The sequence below is a fragment of the Schistocerca cancellata genome, chromosome 4 (assembly GCF_023864275.1).
Source record: "Schistocerca cancellata isolate TAMUIC-IGC-003103 chromosome 4, iqSchCanc2.1, whole genome shotgun sequence".
In the NCBI taxonomy this organism is placed as follows: domain Eukaryota; kingdom Metazoa; phylum Arthropoda; class Insecta; order Orthoptera; family Acrididae; genus Schistocerca; species Schistocerca cancellata.
Window position 1 is genome coordinate 59577700 of NC_064629.1, and position 17926 is coordinate 59595625.

General features: G+C 40.2%; 1 protein-coding gene across 2 annotated transcripts in view; it reads left to right on the forward strand.

Annotated features, from left to right (window-relative positions):
- The window catches only part of LOC126183429 (eukaryotic translation initiation factor 2D), a 184418-nt gene extending 180953 nt beyond the window's left edge, over positions 1-3465 (forward strand). The window contains exons 5-6 of one of the 2 annotated variants that reach the window (XM_049925403.1): positions 2258-2429; positions 2705-3462. In XM_049925403.1, coding sequence (XP_049781360.1) covers positions 2258-2429; positions 2705-2748 — 216 coding nt within the window. In that variant the 3' untranslated portion in view covers positions 2749-3462. Of the gene's footprint in view, positions 1-2257; positions 2430-2704 lie in introns of both variants that reach the window. The other variant, XM_049925404.1, reaches the window with a different exon arrangement.
- Positions 3466-17926: the final 14461 nt, after the last annotated feature.

Sequence of the window (17926 nt, forward strand, 5' to 3'; positions counted from 1 at the left end):
GAAATGTTGTTTGTAAAATTAAACAGTAGGTTGGAGGACCCTGTCATTACTCTGTACAGCCCACAAATGATCCTAGATAGCGATGAGAAATGGTATAGATACACCATGCCAGCCCAGAAGAGGACTCGCTCATCTTCCTGCTGAACGCATGAGTTTGTGTGCCTGGCAGGGAACATGGCCACCTTCACACACTCCTAAGCAACAGATCAGCCCTGCACTTAGTGAAGAGAACCAATGCCATTGATCGAGGTTCCATTCTGTGTGTTCCCTCATCTTTTTTATTCACACTCTACGGTTCTGGGGGCTTTTTACAGTTGCTCATGATAGGCACCTTAAGCCAGTTTAATTGTATGTAGATGATTGCATACTACCTAGGTTGACATTACCCTTCCTGTTGTCTCCAAATAGAGTTTACACAGTTCTGAAACATTCTCCACAGCACCTCTGGGCAATCGTTTGTTGTTAGCTGTCATCATCTGGTGTTGTTGACTGTAGACAACCAGTGAAAGGCAGGTCTTCAATATTTCATGTCTTCCAAAACTATTGAATGTTAGTGATACCACTATGGTGTTTGCCAATTGGGTGGGCTACTTCCCATGCTTCTTGCCATAAATAGACTACACGTGCTCAGTCTAAGCTTAAAATGACTTTTTGAGACATGTTGACAGACTGAGAAATGTCCTTGAGCCTCAATCTCATGTTTACAATTGGAGAACAAATATACACTGCTGAACTACAGTGAGAGTGCAAGTTTTCTTTTACCTCCCTTGTTGACAGGGCTGTACGAAGTTATTTTCCATTGTCAAAAGAGTATTGAGAGAGACATTCCCAATATTTAAAAAAATCATCTATGCCAATTATGACAATGTTGCAAAACTTTTTGGCAGTTTGTGTGAAATTAGTTTGAGTAAGATATTGTTTGCTATTCCCTTCTCTTTGTCAATTATGCATTCAGGTTTCGACCCCTGGTCAATGCCAAAGTGTTTAGTGTTGGAGACTCCAAAACAAAGAAGCTATCACTGGCATAAAAAAGGCCCTGTGTTGTTCTGATTTCTTCTGTGCCCTGTTCATAACAAACAGATAGCATAGTGATTAAAACACTGGAGTTGTGCTGAAGATTCAAGTGGGGAATGATTGAAGTCTGTATACAGGCATCACAGTATGAGTTTCCTTGGGAAGGGGTATGTGATTGAGAACTTGGCACGCGCGCACGCGCGCGCGCGCACACACACACACACACACACACACACACACACACACACACACACACACACACGTAATCTTTTTCTTACTTGTTGGGTGCTGCGGGAGTCAGTGAAAATAACTCATCTGCCTTCACATGTGTGAAAAAAATTTAGACCATGTATCTTGCACTCTGCTGTGAATTGTGTATTGTTTTGAAATTTTCTGACCGATAAAAACTGCGTGCCACACCAGTATTCAAATGCAGAACCTTGCTTTGTGGACCATGTTGACATTTGTGTGACTTTTGTTTTCTTTAAATAATCTGTGTTGTCACTAATTTAAATATTTACTGCTATTCAGAAAGTTATTGTTTCATGATTTACTTTGTTAAATAAATTATTGTTAGTTATTTGATTTTCCTATTCAGAACTAGTCTTATATGTGAGTTATTCTTGGAGGGTGACAGTACAGGCCCACTCATTAGTATTATGTTACTGTTGGGATGTTATACAGGAGAGCAATTATTAAAAGATTTGCATTAGCTGTTGTGAAAGTGTCGTCCTGCACCCCCCCCCCCCCCCCCTTGCCCATATTTTTTGATTTGTTTACACTTAGTGTATGCTTTTGGAGTCAGCCGTTAACGCATACAGTTCCTGTAGATGCCATCTTTCTAGCTCTTGGGGTTTATGGACATATTGAAACTGAATTATGGCTGTAATTATCCGTGTGTGTGTGTGTGTGTGTGTGTGTGTGTGTGTGTGTGTGTGAGAGAGAGAGAGAGAGAGAGAGAGAGAGAGAGAGAGAGAGAGCAATGATGGAGCCCTCCATAGGCCCCAGTCTATTTAAGGCTAGCCGAGTACATAATTGGTTCCTGATGAATGATGCTTCAACGCTTGTGTTCAAGTTGTTAATGCGTCTGTGGAATAAAGTTGTGTTCAGTCTACTGGTCGTGTTGTACTTACACCTAATTACAATAATTCCTGTTATGATTATCATCAAGATTAACTAAGGTTCTCAATTTCTTCTAATTCTTCTAATAAAATTCTGACTTTATCTTTACTAAATGTTACAGGTTACATTGATAGACAATCTGGAATTATATGGTGTGGTTATGCAAGACTTTTCTCGTGAATGCCAACATGGTGTGGCTGCCAGCACAAGCATAAGCTCAGTTCCTGGGAAGAAAAGTCAACAGCTGATGGTGCAGGGTGACCAAACGATTTTTGTTGAAAAACTTTTGAGGAGTAAGTAAAGAAATAAAATCATGACTTTGTGAAGTAATACAGATGAAGATAGGCAATGTTCGTACTTATAAGCTGTCAAATATATTTCAACTAAATTCATGAATAAGCTTCCTTTTTAGATATTACTCTGCCAGCTGTAGCATTCAAAAGTTTTTTCTGCTTTATAGAGAATGAAGTGCATGTTTATTTTCATTATTGTGTACATCTAATTCATCAAGCTAAGCTGTTTAAATTACAGACAACAATCAGTAAGTAATTTCAATCTTTGTTCACAGCAAAATATGAAATACCAAAGAGATATATACTGGCTGGAAACTGAAGAAGCCAAACGGGTTGTCATATAATGAGGCAACATGGTAGGCTTGAAGCTACAGGTGACAGGAGTGGTGAAATGAAGGCTGATATTTTCATTTGAAGATTTTAAAATGCCACTTTTGAAGGTTCACTGCAATGAGGTGTTAAATCCTAACAAAAAATGTACTTCTGGAACTAGTTGAATAAACATACAAATATCTGTGAGTGTACTGTGAGATCCTTAACTAGTGGAATTGTGATGAAAGGGAACCTTTTGACATTCATTCATTGCATGTACTTTCAAAGGGAATGATGTGTGTACAGCTGCTTTGCAGAATGAGCTCAAGCAGCATTCTGCACGCATTCATGGTCTTGGCTCCTTCATGATTACATGCAGGATAAAGATGCTTTTCCTAAGACTGGAAAGTACAGAAGCAGTCATTCTACACAAAGCATGAAGATACAATAAGGTAGCCCTGAAAATTGCTGCTGTCACATATGTACACAGAAGTTTACATGAGTAGACACGGAGTATCATAACTCCATGTATTAAGGATCTCAAATTGTATGGGTTTAGTACGTTTTCATATTTTAATTGCTCAGCTTCTTATGTTAATATGACTGGACATAATGTGTTAATTATACCTTTTACATTTTTTATGTATTTTTATGATGCTGGGTAATATTTGTTGCTGTAAAAAGTTCCTGGTATTAAAAAAATAAACATTTTTGCGTATTTTGTCTTTCTGTTTGGTCATTTTGTACAGCAACTGTTAAATAACAAGTATCATTTGACTTTTTCTGCAATAAAAAAATTTCACCAATAACGTAAGTGCTATAGTTCTCGTTTCGCTTCATACATTCAGCACATGTATGTGCAAAACAGTGGATACAAAGGAAACCTAGTTACAAATCTGAACAATGAAATAACACACACACACAAACACACACACATAAACACAAACACTACTGTATGCAAAAATAATTACAACTGCAGTAGAATTTGTGTGAAGTTAACTATAGCAAAAAGTTCACAAAATTATATTGAAGTTTACATGAAAACAAAATTCAGTTAAAGTCCCAGACTTCTAAACACCAGAAAATGTGTTTGTGAAAGTGATATCAAGCATTTTTCAGTCTCTGCTAATGAGAGGAAAATCCAGCGGTCATCGAAGCATGTGGAAGTAAGTTATAAATATGTACAGCATATCACATTCATAAGCAAAGCTGTTCATAACACTAGAAATAGAATATAAAAATGTGTTATTTATGCAAAACACATACTGAATCACCATTAAGTATGCTTTATACAATGTGAAGCATGGGTGAAAATCTTTCCTACTTGCCATACACCTAAGCCAGGAAAGACCAAATAATAAATAACAATTATCTTAAAAATATACATAATCAATCATTTGCCACATTTAAAGATGAAGAAATATCAATGATACCATTGTCAAATATCATAATTTGGACAATGACCAAAATACCAAACTGCTTGTTCTGATGAAGGTTTCTGTTGTTGCCCATAATTATTAGTCAAAGCTGAGATTATTCTTGCCAAACTTTTACTTGATTCCACTCCCCAATATCGTCAGAACTAGTCAATTACCCCATTATTAATGATTTCCTTGCTGCTAATACATGTAGCTCATAACTCATGATTGTTAATAAATTATTAAAATTTTGTTAGGGAAAGTAGTTTTATTTCCTAGGTAAATAAAATTCATATTTACTGTTTGTTCGTTACCAGCATAAGCACTTTGATTATGTAAAAAATTTAAGTGGCATTTTGTACTGCATGTAAAGACATTAATGGTACAGTATTTTGTGGGCTCAACATTATTTCAGTAAGGTTGGTATACATTACACTTTGGAATTGTTGAATAATGATACAGATATGTGTTTAAATGTGAGCTTGCAGGGTTTATTTTGCAGAAGTTGCTCACTCTGCAACTTTAAATTTTGTCTATTTAATGATGACTCATTTTTAATTAGCTTTAAATTAATCAGTGCTCTTTGTGGTAAAGTATAGAATTTAATCACGATAAATAAATAATGTTGTGTGGATTAAATTTTTCACATAGGTTTAAATATGGATTGCTGCATATAATTTCCTAGTTGTGAAACGAATGTGAAGATGTTGTATTCTGCTATGGTTTCAATGAAGTACAGTAGACAGCTTAGAACAAGATCGGTCGTGGCATGGAAAATTTTGTGCGTGCACAATGTGTTCCATGTGTGTCGTCAGATGCTTGGCACATCTTAGATTTGCTCAGTATTTTTCAGGAGAGTGACATTTCATTGAACAGTGCAATGTGACACTTTCTTCTAGCGTTTGGTGCAGCATTTTGCATTCACCACTACTTTATTCAGTTCTGATGAATTGTGATGTTAACACTTTTTATCCTTCACTATTCATTTCCAGTATAAAACAAGTTCGTAGGTCCTTTGCTTTTTTTGTGCAAAAAGAGGCAGTCTAATGATCTATCATACCAACCCAACCTTTAAAAATGAGTGAAACTAGCAGAAGGGAAGGATGAGAATTCTCAGCATATATTATGCAGTCACATAATGGACACATACTACAAATTTGCTTTCGAATGGCATTGCGGCACCATGCAGAAAGAATTTAGATTTAGTTGATGATGAAACAGCAAAAAATTGCAGTGATCGACAGACGATTTATATGGGATTTTTTATTCTGTAACCTAAGAAGCACTTTGTGCTAAATTAACGGGCATGTAGCACATAGTGAAATTGGTGGTATGAATAATGAATTTCCTGGAGTTGCACACATTATTATATTGCCAGTTGCAACAGTTTTTTATGGAACTGAACGAGGAGTATGGAGGTGTTATATATTACTGAAAAAGAAAGTTGGTTAAGGCATGGGGCATGGCTTGAACGATTTTTTGATTTAAGACACACTATTGTTGAGTTTCTGAAGGAAAAAGAAAAGCAGTAATGAAAATTAGAACATCCTGAATGGATTTAAGGCCTTGCACTTTAAATGGACTAGACTGCACACTACCCACAGTGAGACATTGCAGGATGAGAAATGACTTATTTTTGATCTGGTGGGGATGCAGTTAAAAAGAAAATCACATTGTTGAAGGACAAATTCTGACACCAAAAACCATCCAGTTCCCTAAGCTCACTGCTGTCAAAATGCAAATTTTGAAGAATTCATTGTGGCACTGGAAGAATTTCAGGATTAGCTTTTTAAACATTTTGAGGACACCAGTCGTACATCTGTTTCTGAGAAGTTTTTAAGACTGTTTGTTGTTGCAGTTCAAAGCACCCCTGTACATGTGCAGATAGAACAGACACATCTGCAGTGTAATTCCCATTTGAAATGCAAAATTGTTTTATGATGAAACTGTCCAGGAGGTCTACATTGATTCCTCAGGAAGAGTTTGTCTCCATAATGAGGTTGCAAACGTGGTACAATGTTTTGATCAACATGTATGTTAAATACTTTTTTTTCAGTTATGAAACCAATTGAATCCTGATTACATGGCAACCCGGGTGACAAATCTGCAACATTGTCTGCATCCGTCCATATGCAGTGTGTACCAGACAGAAATTTTTATTATGTCTTCAGAGTGTCAGAAATAAATAATATTGAAAATTTTTGTGTTTGTGATCTGTGTTCTTATGAAACAGGAAATCAAACTGCATACAAGATAATAAGTTTCCTTATGTGATTGCATTACCATCTAAATGCAGCACATTTGCAGTTTTACCCTCAGAGAGTGTGGTGGGCTATTGGGGAAGTGTGCAGTCAGGTGACAGAGTTCTGCACACGAGTGAGAGCACTGTACACATGCAGAATTCTGCCATCCCTGGTTTAGAAGAATGACAGAGAGATGATGCGGGGAAACATCCCGCAGCTGCCCACAGTCTGTATTATTGCTTGTCCAAAGCGTATTGTCATACTACTAAGCTTCATGTTTAGCCTTGTTGTGTATCATTATTTGTCATTCATGGTCTCCTTTTTTCTTCTGTTTCATAAGACCAGCGCCAGTGACAAAGGTGAAAATTGTAGTAAAACATGCACGCAGGCATCATCCCCCACTGCAAGCAAGAAACAGATGAGGAAACCTTGCCATTGGCAGTGTTTCATTATGTTGAAACATACCTAGTATAATGACAAAATCCACTTATTAACAGATTATTTTTACTGCAGCTGCACCCCCCTCTCCCCCCCCCTCTCCCCCCCTCTCCCCCCCTCTCCCCCCCTCTCCCCCCCTCTCCCCCCCTCTCCCCCCCTCTCCCCCCCTCTCCCCCCCTCTCCCCCCCCTCTCCCCCCCCTCTCCCCCCCCTCTCCGCCCCCTCTCGCCCCCCTCTCGCCCCCCTCTCGCCCCCCTCTCGCCCCCCTCTCGCCCCCCTCTCCCCCCCCCTCCCCCCTCTCCCCCCTCTCCCCCCCTCTCCCCCCCTCTCCCCCCCTCTCCCCCCCTCTCCCCCCTCTCCCTCCCTCTCCCCCCTCTCCCCCCCTCTCCCCCCCTCTCCCCCCCTCTCCCCCCCTCTCCACCCCTCTCCCCCCCTCTCCCCCCCTCTCCCCCCCTCTCCCCCCCTCTCCCCCCCTCTCCCCCCCTCTCCCCCCCTCTCGCTATCAGCTCACCCAGAATATCGTGAAGTCTGAAACAAGATGCTCAATGAATGCTAATAAGAAAAGTACGTTGCTTTGGGAATACTTAACTTTAATCCATCCTTTTGGTATACATCGTTTATGGTGAATACAAGTAAGACTCTCTCCAGATATGGTTAACTGCGCCTTGCTAGGTCGTAGCTATGGACTTAGCTGAAGGCTATTCTAACTGTCTCTCGGCAAATGAGAGGAAGGCTTCGTACGTCTAGTCGCTAGCAATGTCGTCAGTACAACTGGGACGAGTGCTAGTCCGCCTCTCTAGACCTGCCATGTGGTGGCGCTAGGTTTGCAAGTACTGACAGTGGCGACACGCGGGTCCAACATGTACTAATGGACCGCGGCCGATTTAAGCTACCACCTAGCAAGTGTGGTGTCTGGCGGTGACACCACAGGTTAGTCAACACACTTAAGAAAAGTGCTTTTATGGGTAAATTACATACGCAGAAAACAATACATTAGGTCAAGATTAAAATTAAATTAGTAATTAGTGCAGATATAGTGATAAAATAAGTGCAAAGATACATGCTGTATTGGGGTAAAAGTAAGAAATTGTTGAAAGTAGCCTAACCAAAAAAAAATTTAAAATAGGAGTAAAATATAACAAGTCTAACATCGGAAAATCCAAAGTGGAATGTAACAATATCAAAGAAGGAAAGTTGCTATTTACCATATAGCAGAGATGCTGAGTCGTGATAGGCACAATAAAAAGATTCACACACTCGCAGCTTTCGGCCATTAAGGCTGTGTGTGTGTGTGTGTGTGTGTGTGTGTGTGTGTGTGTGTTGAATAGCAACTTTCCTTCTCTGGTATTGTTACATAACAAGTCTGGTTTTTTACATTCAGACAGAAGCTAAAGAAATGAATAAGGTAGTGTCACACATACAATTAAGAACTATTGATGGGTCAGTGTAGTGGTTATCATAATAAAACTGGTCTCTGCTAACCAGTTGATCATTCATTAATATACTGTTCTCTGGAGAACTTAAGAATTTCCATTTCCTGTAAAAGATTTAGCTTTTCCCTTTGCATGCGGTATGGAGTACATGTAAATTCTTAAACATCAGGGGCCAGTGGCCACAAGGCTTTAGTTGCTCAGCAACAGTCAAATGCTGCTTCATCTGTCTTTTCTTATTAAGTAAATATTCACTAAACCTTGTTCAAAATTTCTTACCAGTCTGGCCCACATGTGAAGCTTCACAGTCGATGCACTCAATTCTATAAACCCCGAAGTTTGCGTATTTGCCATTAATAGTTAGTTCATTGTGGATGTACTGATGCTGGACTTTATTTTTCGATGCAAATGTAATGTCCACACTGCATTTTCTAAATACCCTTGTAAGGTCATACAATAGTGTTTCTATTAAAGGAGCTTTGACAAATTTTGTATTGGCAGGTAACAGATTGAGTGGAAATTTAGATTCATCAGGATCAGTTTTTGTTGATAAAAATCATCTGTAATATTAGGGTCGTATTCATTGCTGATTGCAACATATCTAAGGTTTGCTAATTCTTCCACAATGGAAGAGTGACTTAGGGGAAGTTCAGCAATATGGTGATCGCGTATTTTTTGTAAAAGTTCATCCTGTGCCAATATGAATGACAAAGAGAGGAATGAATGATGGAATCGCTTGTCGTTGGTTTATGGAAGATGTCAGATTTGACACTACCACCCTCTAGTCATAATTGTGGATCTAAATAACTGAGAATCTTGTTGCCATCCGTTAACTTGTGAGTGAAGACCATCTGATGATGTAACAAATTATAATCTTAAACAAGATCCGGAACCTCCTCCACAGTACTGCTGAGGTTACTAAAAATGTCATCGACGTAACGCCTATGGAAAACGATCTGCTTGGACCTGTCTATGCCATTTTTAAAATACACATTCTAAATAATTAACAACAAATGTTATATGAATGTGTGGTGTCTGTTCTTTTGGACAAGTCCAAAAGAACACACACCATGCGGAATCTGCAGCTGTGATATGTATTATGTAAATTGAATGTGGAGGGGGGAGAAAGGAAAGGAAAGGAAAGGAAAGGGAAAGAACTATTCATGTCAGCTGCATTGGGACTTTATGCAGAATCAGTGGCGACGAGTGAAAATGGGTGCCTCACTGGGATTCAAACCAGGGATCTCCTGCTAACTAGGCAGTTGCGTTAACCACTGCACCATCTCAACACAGTGTTTATTGCAATTTAATGAACTATCTCGGTATGCCCCTTGCCACTAGGTGGGAATGTGGGTCAGTTGAGGGGCATACCAAGATAGTCTGTGCAGTTGCTATAATCACTGTATCCAGGTGGTGCACTGGTTAATGCAACTGCTTAGTAAGCAGTAGATCCTAGGTTCGAATCTGAGTCTGGCACACATTTTCACTTGTCACCACTGACTGTGCATAAAGTCCCGATGCAACTGTTATCAGTACTTCTTTCCCTCCACATTCAGTTCACATAAGATTAAAAAAAGAAAAAAAACATTTGCAGGGAAGCACACCAGACAGCTACCCATGGAAAAATAATTATATGAAGTGATTAATTTAAGAAGTGAAATTGAGTGACCTGTCTACAGTGAGCTGATGCTGTCTACGGAGACAGCATTCCATAAGGATAACAGTCTCATTAATGGGGATCTTTTCTTACAGATTTTTAATGATGTCCAAAGGTAACAGAATGCAGTCGAAAGGAAAGGTTTTGTCACACAATAGCGGTGAAATCAGGCTAGGCTTGGGACAAGTTTTTAACTCTTTAGCATACACCATAGTTGGGCCAGCATCTATTTCTTGATTGTTATTCTCTGCAAAAAAGGATAATGTTTTAACTACGTAGTCGTCTTTATGAAGAATAATTGAAGTAGTACCCTTGTCAGAACGAATTGTCATTGCATCATTCGGTGTTAGCTTGTCATTTACAGTATTGAGTGCAAAATATTCTTTTATATTTAGGACTATTCTGAGTAGCCTTTTGGATTAATTCTCTAGCTCTACACATTGTTTTTACTTTGTTGGCCTTACTGCATGGGGTGACATGAAGTGCAGATTTTCAAATCTGCAACTATGGCTGTAATGGCCTTTTCATTAACACCCGGTTGAATGCAGTACTTTAAAGCTTTATACAGTAGCTGCTTGTGTACTAAACTCTATCTTAGTTGGGTTTACCACCTGCTCTTGATTTCCCATAGTTCCTTTTTTCGGAAGATATTGTAGTTAATACTTTGGCGTTTTATTCCCAGTTTCAGGTTCCTTGTGCTTTCATTTGCTTAATGAAGATAAGACAATGTTTCCTTATAATTTTTATCTTAATGCCATATGCTGGCATTAAAGAATGGATGTTGGCTCACCACATTACTTCTTAAGTAAGTTCACAATTATTATTAGTTGTAGAGAAAGAACAGGTCTGGTCTTAGTTAATCAACAGTGAATCGACTACGTAGCACCTTGGGGAAGGTATATGATGTCCTTAAAAGCAAGATAGATGGGGCAGAGGTGCGAGTCAGTTGCGACGTAACAATCGTGTAGCAAATTGCTCCTGGATGCAGGCAATTACTAATACTATACAAAGATGGGTGGTGGAATTTCAAGAAAACTTCTTGGGCGGTTCATGAGCTGTACAGTAAAATCAGTCACAAACCACACGCTAGCTGGTTTTGGAGTGGGGCATCTTGTTGCCTGGGACTATAAAAGTCGCATAGCCTCGACAGTAGGAAGTGTTAGTGTGGGAGGACAGTGTCAAGTATTCGGGGCTACTAGTGTGTGAATGTATGTTTGTGTTGTTGGTTGAGAAACAGCTCTGCTCAACTCTGATGCCAGGAAAAAGTAGAGGATAGCAGTGCTGTGAAGCAATTCTGCTTAACCCTCTCGCCAGGGGAGGGGGGGGGGGGGCAGTGTTACCATAGATGTACGTTGACACTGGTTGAGCCTCGGAGTACAATATGCGAATAGCCTAAAAGTAATCACAAATGCTAGAGGGGCCCAGAAGGCAGAACACGGCAACAACAGAGAAATATTGAGATATAAAAGGCTGCAACTGGATGGTACAGTCAGGTTTCCATACAAGGGCCTGAGCAAGAATGGGTGGGTAGCCTGAGGGCATGAAAAAACGTCACAAGGGCTGTAAGCCGTGCAGGATGAATACTGCTAGAGAGGCCAGAAGGCTGAACACGACAACAGAGAAATTCCGATTTTAGTAGTCGTAGTGGAATATAAAAGGCAATGTTGTACAAATGAAAGAGATAGGTAGGCGATCGATTTACGAAACGGAATGTTGAAAGAATAGACCAATCAGCTGGGTGCTCTGCTGGTGCTAACCGCAATGTGTAAGGTATACGGCTCTGGAGGAAATACTTTTCCAGTATGAAGGTAGGGTGTACGGCGCATCGTTAACACGACGGTATCGCCTACTTAACTGTTTATACGACAATACTGTGATTCAAAGATAGCTGCTACGTACTTCTTCTTAAAACTCGTCATCTCTCACAAAAGAAAACTTTGCGGTGCGACCAAATTTGCCGTCTTCATCCTCTCACCATCGCCGTCTCTATAACTCCTTAGTGCTGGCCTCATCGGGCCCAGCTAGTTGCTTAAAACTCACATCTATCCTTGGGTATATCGCAGTATCCTGAGACACATCATACAGTCAAATACTACTGCTTCACTAGTCGGTGATCCTTCGGAAAATACAATGGAAGAACAATGTCAAAGAATGCACAGGCTTTGAAGAGAGACTTCCGCTTACTGGCAGTTTAGCTGTGGGCTAGACACCATTCACGTCTGATAGTGCTCAAACAGCTATCGTCAAAGAGGACGGAACACAGTTATCCTGGACCCTTCTTCAACATGAAAGATTAAATTCTAGCTGTGTTAGTCCACATGGACTGAATTATTTTGTGTTGGAATACGCCCAGATAATAAACTCCAAAAGACGTTGTTCTATGGAAAGTTGAAAGTGGGTAGGACGGATTATGCCACAAAATTGAAAAGTTAAGGAAGGACATAGACAGCTAGGGATCCACGCAATTACTGGTAGTGTCATGTAAGGTGCGTGCCCTTGCGGGTATTGTTCTGTTGAAAGTTAAAAGATTTAGTGGGTAGGACTGACTATGCCGTGAAATTGATTAAGGAACGACACAGGCAGCTAGTGATCCACATGATTGCTGGACACGTCACGCAAGGTGCGTGCCCTTGCAGGTTGTCCTCTGGTTTGCCTAACAAACAAGACGTACGGCCAAAGTCTCCTACCCCGTGGGGGTTACTCACTCCATTTACTTTTCTACAGTGGGAAGGCATATGGCATGTCCCTCCAAATAAGCATTCAGACACAAATGAAATACGGCATGATTACATCTTAAGTTACCCTCCCAAAATAGTTTCTTACCTAGAATATTATGAAAACACTTAAATAATAGGTGATACTTGGGAACTTACTTTGGCGACAAATTAACACAAGGATACACTAGGTTCATAGACACAAATACTAAATTACTGGTGCCGGCAAAACTCTCTAAATAATTGATAATAAAAATAGACTAAATGAATTATTAAAATAGTATATAGACATGAGTAATTGGCAACCCATCGCAGTGACACAAGTGGTGGCAAAACTGCAATACAAGCGAAAGTACAAAATACCATTTCCCTTATACACCTTTCGTAGCAAAATAAGTGTAAGTATTCTCTGTTATCCTTGTCATGCTCTTGTTTGTATTTCCATATTGATTGACATGTCTTTGATATGTCTACCTATTGGTGTGCAGTCGTTAAATTGTGCCAATGTTATGAGTAATGCGGTGTAATAGTTCAGTGTCATGTTAATACTCCCTCTAGCAAGATTTTGGTTTAAGGTGGTTTCACGTCTCCTTTAGTCTTCAGATCAATAATTGCCATTACCCTCCTTGATATTATTAAACATTTTGTGTGATAAAAAAAATGGCTCTGAGCACTATGGGACTTAACAGCTGTGGTCATCAGTCTCCTAGAACTTAGAACTACTTAAACCTAACTAACCTAAGGACATCACACACATCCATGCCCGAGGCAGGATTCGAACCTGCGACCGTAGCAGTCGCACGGTTCCGGACTGCGCGCCTAGAACCGCGAGACCACCGCGGCCGGCTTTTGTGTGATATTTCCAGCATTATTTTGTACTTCTTGTCCTGTAACTACGTAATGTGGGTTGTTGGCAGCCTCCTAACCAATTGTGCTGAGTTATTGTTGTTGTTCCTTTTATTAACTCTCTCACCTACCTGCTTCCTAATACTCGTTAACGCTGGTTCGACGGTACTGTTTGCCTCTCGATGACGTCGACAAAACTTACCTGTCGGTGCTTTGGTTTTTGAATAAAATTAGAGTCCATTTGCCATGTGTAGGGTGTATAGGAAGGAAGGTAATTTCCTTAATGTCGAAAATGTGCGTAAAGTTATACAAAATATTCTATATATAGTGGTTAAGAATTCTGTGTGGAGAATCAGTGCTACATGGGGCGCTGGATATACAGCAGGTGATGCACTCTTACGATTGCAGAGTGCTGACATTACAGGTATGACGGGCTCTAACCGGTGCGAGAGCAGTGATGGCGTCTGCAGTTGGGTCCGTCCTACTGCCGGACGCCGAGTGCTAAGTGACTCCAGAATAATTTTCTACGAAAGGCGGGTTCAGTGGTTGTTTTGTAGCACCAACAGTGAGTACCAATGTAACTCGTGTACTCCATGACATAGATAGAGGCGTGTATGACTTCTCAAGTAGCTCTTTGCAGGTCATGGGTTCGATGCTAGTAGGGCCTGACTCTTTCCAAACTGAAGTATGCGGTCGTTCTATATTTTACTCTGACTATTACTCTGTTGAAAGTTACTTGCATGGTGTTCAATTTGGGTTTCCCTCTTTCCCTTCTTTACAGCTCCTGATTAGTACGTACATAAAGCACACTCAATGATACTGTGGCAACAGATTAAAAATTAAATTCAGTAGTAGTAATATTAGCGAAGGTAAAAATGGTTGGATATAAAGTGTAGATCTTTCGGGTACTTCTTACTTTTGCTAACGTCATATACCGCACTAGGTGACACGGCTCGGACGCTTCAGGGGTGCAGGGATGTGAACTTTCTCAGCAATCGTTTCTTTTGCCTGGGACTGGATACAAAACAGACGGCTGGGCCTGGTCCCGCCGGGAGGGGGAAGAGTAGAATAGTGCCTTTGTATGTGTGTGGGAGCTGGGCAGCCTTCCTTGCAGTGTGCCGAGTCAAGTTCCTCTGGGCAGTCACTAAATTTCTCCCAGACTTAGTTTATATTGTTCATGACAGTTATTCATAAAGGATCTTCTTTTCAAGGGACTCAGATAACTCAATTGTTGAAGATCGTGGAACTAACATGGTTCATTTACTCACTTAGATACTTTGTTCTTCTAAAATGTACGAAATTTATAAATTTTTATACTTCTGCACGAGTTGTGATGATGACTTGGTTCTCTCAAATATCGGTTACTTGAAACTCGGGGCTCATAACTTCTGAGATTGACAGTGGGGTATGCAGTTAGAACTGTTATTCTGGATTGGTATTAACTCGGTTTTTACTCTACTTTACTTTATTTTACGATGGCATTTCATTCTCGATCCTTTTGGCTGACGTGTTCCCCATACAGCGGTCACTTACAGAATAAATATCACGCCATATAGATCTGTTTATTAACTGCGAGGGTGGCAATACAAAGTAGCTGGAGACTGATTTGAGATCCCAACGTCTCTTATCTTGGTGCTTGGTGGATTAGGCATTAGGCAGTGTCTTCAAAAAAAAAACACTTTTTTGTAAAGCTAGTGCAATCTGTAGGCCAATATTAGGCTGGTGGATTTATTTTGATAACTATATTCTTGGATTTGCTGGTTACGCTACAGCCGTATGGATGTACAAAAGTGGAGTATGGGAACTTGATTCACGCGGCAGAGACGTGTGGTCCTCGGGGCGGAAGAGGGGACCGAGGGTGTGTGTGTGTGTGTGTGTGTGTGTGTGTGTGTGTGTGCGTGCAGGAGGAAAGCGAGAGGTGGTCCGAGTAACTAAGGCGGGGTGCCGGGGAGAGTTTCAGACGCTGCTTGCGTCATCGGCAGAGGCGGGAGCTGGGTACGTGTCACAAGGCAACGGGGTAATTGGGGGGGGGGGGGGGGGAGAACTCTAATGGCCGCTCACTTGGCGTGTAGCCTGCGGTGAGGAGGGAGGTGAGTGAGGGTTGCCACATCACCAGACGGCAGGGAGGGGCGAGGCTTGCGATTTGTAAACAGATTGTGGGCGGCAGTCTTGCCTGGCGTTAACCGTGCGACTTTCTCTTTTCATTTCGTATTTCCTCTTTGGCGGAAAGCTGCCATTGTTCGTACACCAAGCTGAAGGGTAGTTGGCGATGTATTTTGATTGATGAGAGTGCATTTGTGTACGAGAAATAACATCCCATCGCGCATTTGGTATACAGAAACACGTAGTATCATGAAAACTTACCTTGTTGTTTCTCCAGCAGCATATTAAGAAAACAATAAAATAGCACTTAGGGAGGGCTCCTTTTACTTTCAAAGTAACATATTGGCTGGTTAGCTTAGACATATGTATTCTTGTTAACCAAAACTACTGTCTCTCTAGCCTGGAGTTCGAATTGTTCTTTCCCTTGTAATAGTGTTATCATACATGTAGTGTAGTGTATTTCAAATGGTAGGTAGAGGGCAGCATGTTGTCACTGATTCTATGCCCATGGCAGTTACGAAAACATGTTACTAAAATGTTTTTATAGTAAAGCTTTAACAGCTGTTCCTGTTCATCGTTCACTAAATCAACAGATAAAGTGTCATTCCATTCGACATATAAAAAATTAATTGATTCTTAACTCTGCATGTTCCACTGACTAGGACAACTTTTCCCCTTAATTCCATTACTAATGAGTGTGTTTCCAGTTCTCTACCGCTCCGACAACGTTACTGGAGACATTAAATGATGTAAGACAGAATAATTACAAAAACTCCAATCCCTTCCATTAACGTATGGCATCCTAATTTCTATTACAAATGGTTGCCAACCTTATGAGTACTTACAAATAACATGCACAACTTAAATGAATACATAGCAACGACAGCGTTTTCCAGTCAATTAATTCTCTTACTTCACTAAAGACTTTTTAAATTGAATACATGGCACGCTGGACCTAGTCGTAGGACCGTAACCCATAGGGTTGTTTTGACCTTAGATCGTACCTAGGTTGCGCTCTAGGCGGTTGTACTGCTTTCTTTCTTGCCTACCTCTGTAAACTTCAATCTGGCTATGTTGACCAATAGATCATACGGCCAGGCACAAGTGCGACCCACATAGCAAATATTCTGTACGAACATAACCATATTTTCATGGGACTTTCTGAAAAGGTGGAAATGAAAGAAGCCGCAGGAAAATTACTTACAGTTGCCGTGTTAGCTGAGATTGTGACAGTTGTATTGGTGACAAAATTAGTATTACTTGTCACTGGTTGAACATTTATTACAGGTGTGGAGCTAGCCACAGGTACAGAACTTCGCACACTGGCTTCCAGCGTCTGTTTCTAGATGCGGTTTTACTCGATTAACTCTCGATTTTGGATGAACAGTTGGTTCATTCTAGTATTGATAGCTTCGAAAGGGTCTTGCGAGACAGCTGCCTCTTTGGGAGTACCCCGTTCGGTTGCTCGAGTTCCCATCGGCATGTTACAAAATCGAGGGGGCGCTGGTGACCCAAAAATGAACGTTACAAACAGAGAGGTCACAAAATAACCTAATCCAGCAGTGGACAGCTCGTGATATTAAAGTTCGTAGTAGAGATGGGCAAAACTGTTCTTTTCAGAGATTGGATCAGAACTGTTCACTCCCTGAAATGAATTAGCTCTTTTTCATGACTCACCACTCATTTACAATAGAAAATAAATGGAAGGCACATTGCCCTTTAAACTTGGTTTATTCCAGTACTATACCTGTATTTTGATCTTATTTGATCCTATTTTGAAGTAACACAGATAATGAGTAAGAATTTTGTATTGTTTATTGAAATTTCCACGATATGACAAAGTTTTTGATTATTGATTTATTTTGCACTATCGTGGTTTTTTGGGTGATCGGAAAATGTTGTAACTTGAGATTTACATTAACAATATATTTGGCTATAATGTATTAAAATTTCATTAACCTCATACAAATACATCGCAAGCCATATATTTTTAAAGTGAACGTTTCCTTCAGAAGACGCCTAAAATCGCAAAATCCGTACCAGAATAAAAAAAATATAAATTTGACTGTAAAACGAAAGTGCTGCATATAGCCTTACGTAGAATAAAACAAGGAAAATATTGGTGTATCACATTTTGCGATACGTTTATCGGTTCGCTCGTAATTAAAGCGTAAATTCGAGTGTCCATAATAAAAATCCTATAGTAAGAGGAGTCATCAGGAACCTAATCTAATCAGTTTAAACAAATAAAAATAAAATAAAAACAATTTATGTATACATAACATAATAATGTAATATACATAGCGGTATTACTACGAAGAACAATATCCAGTAGAG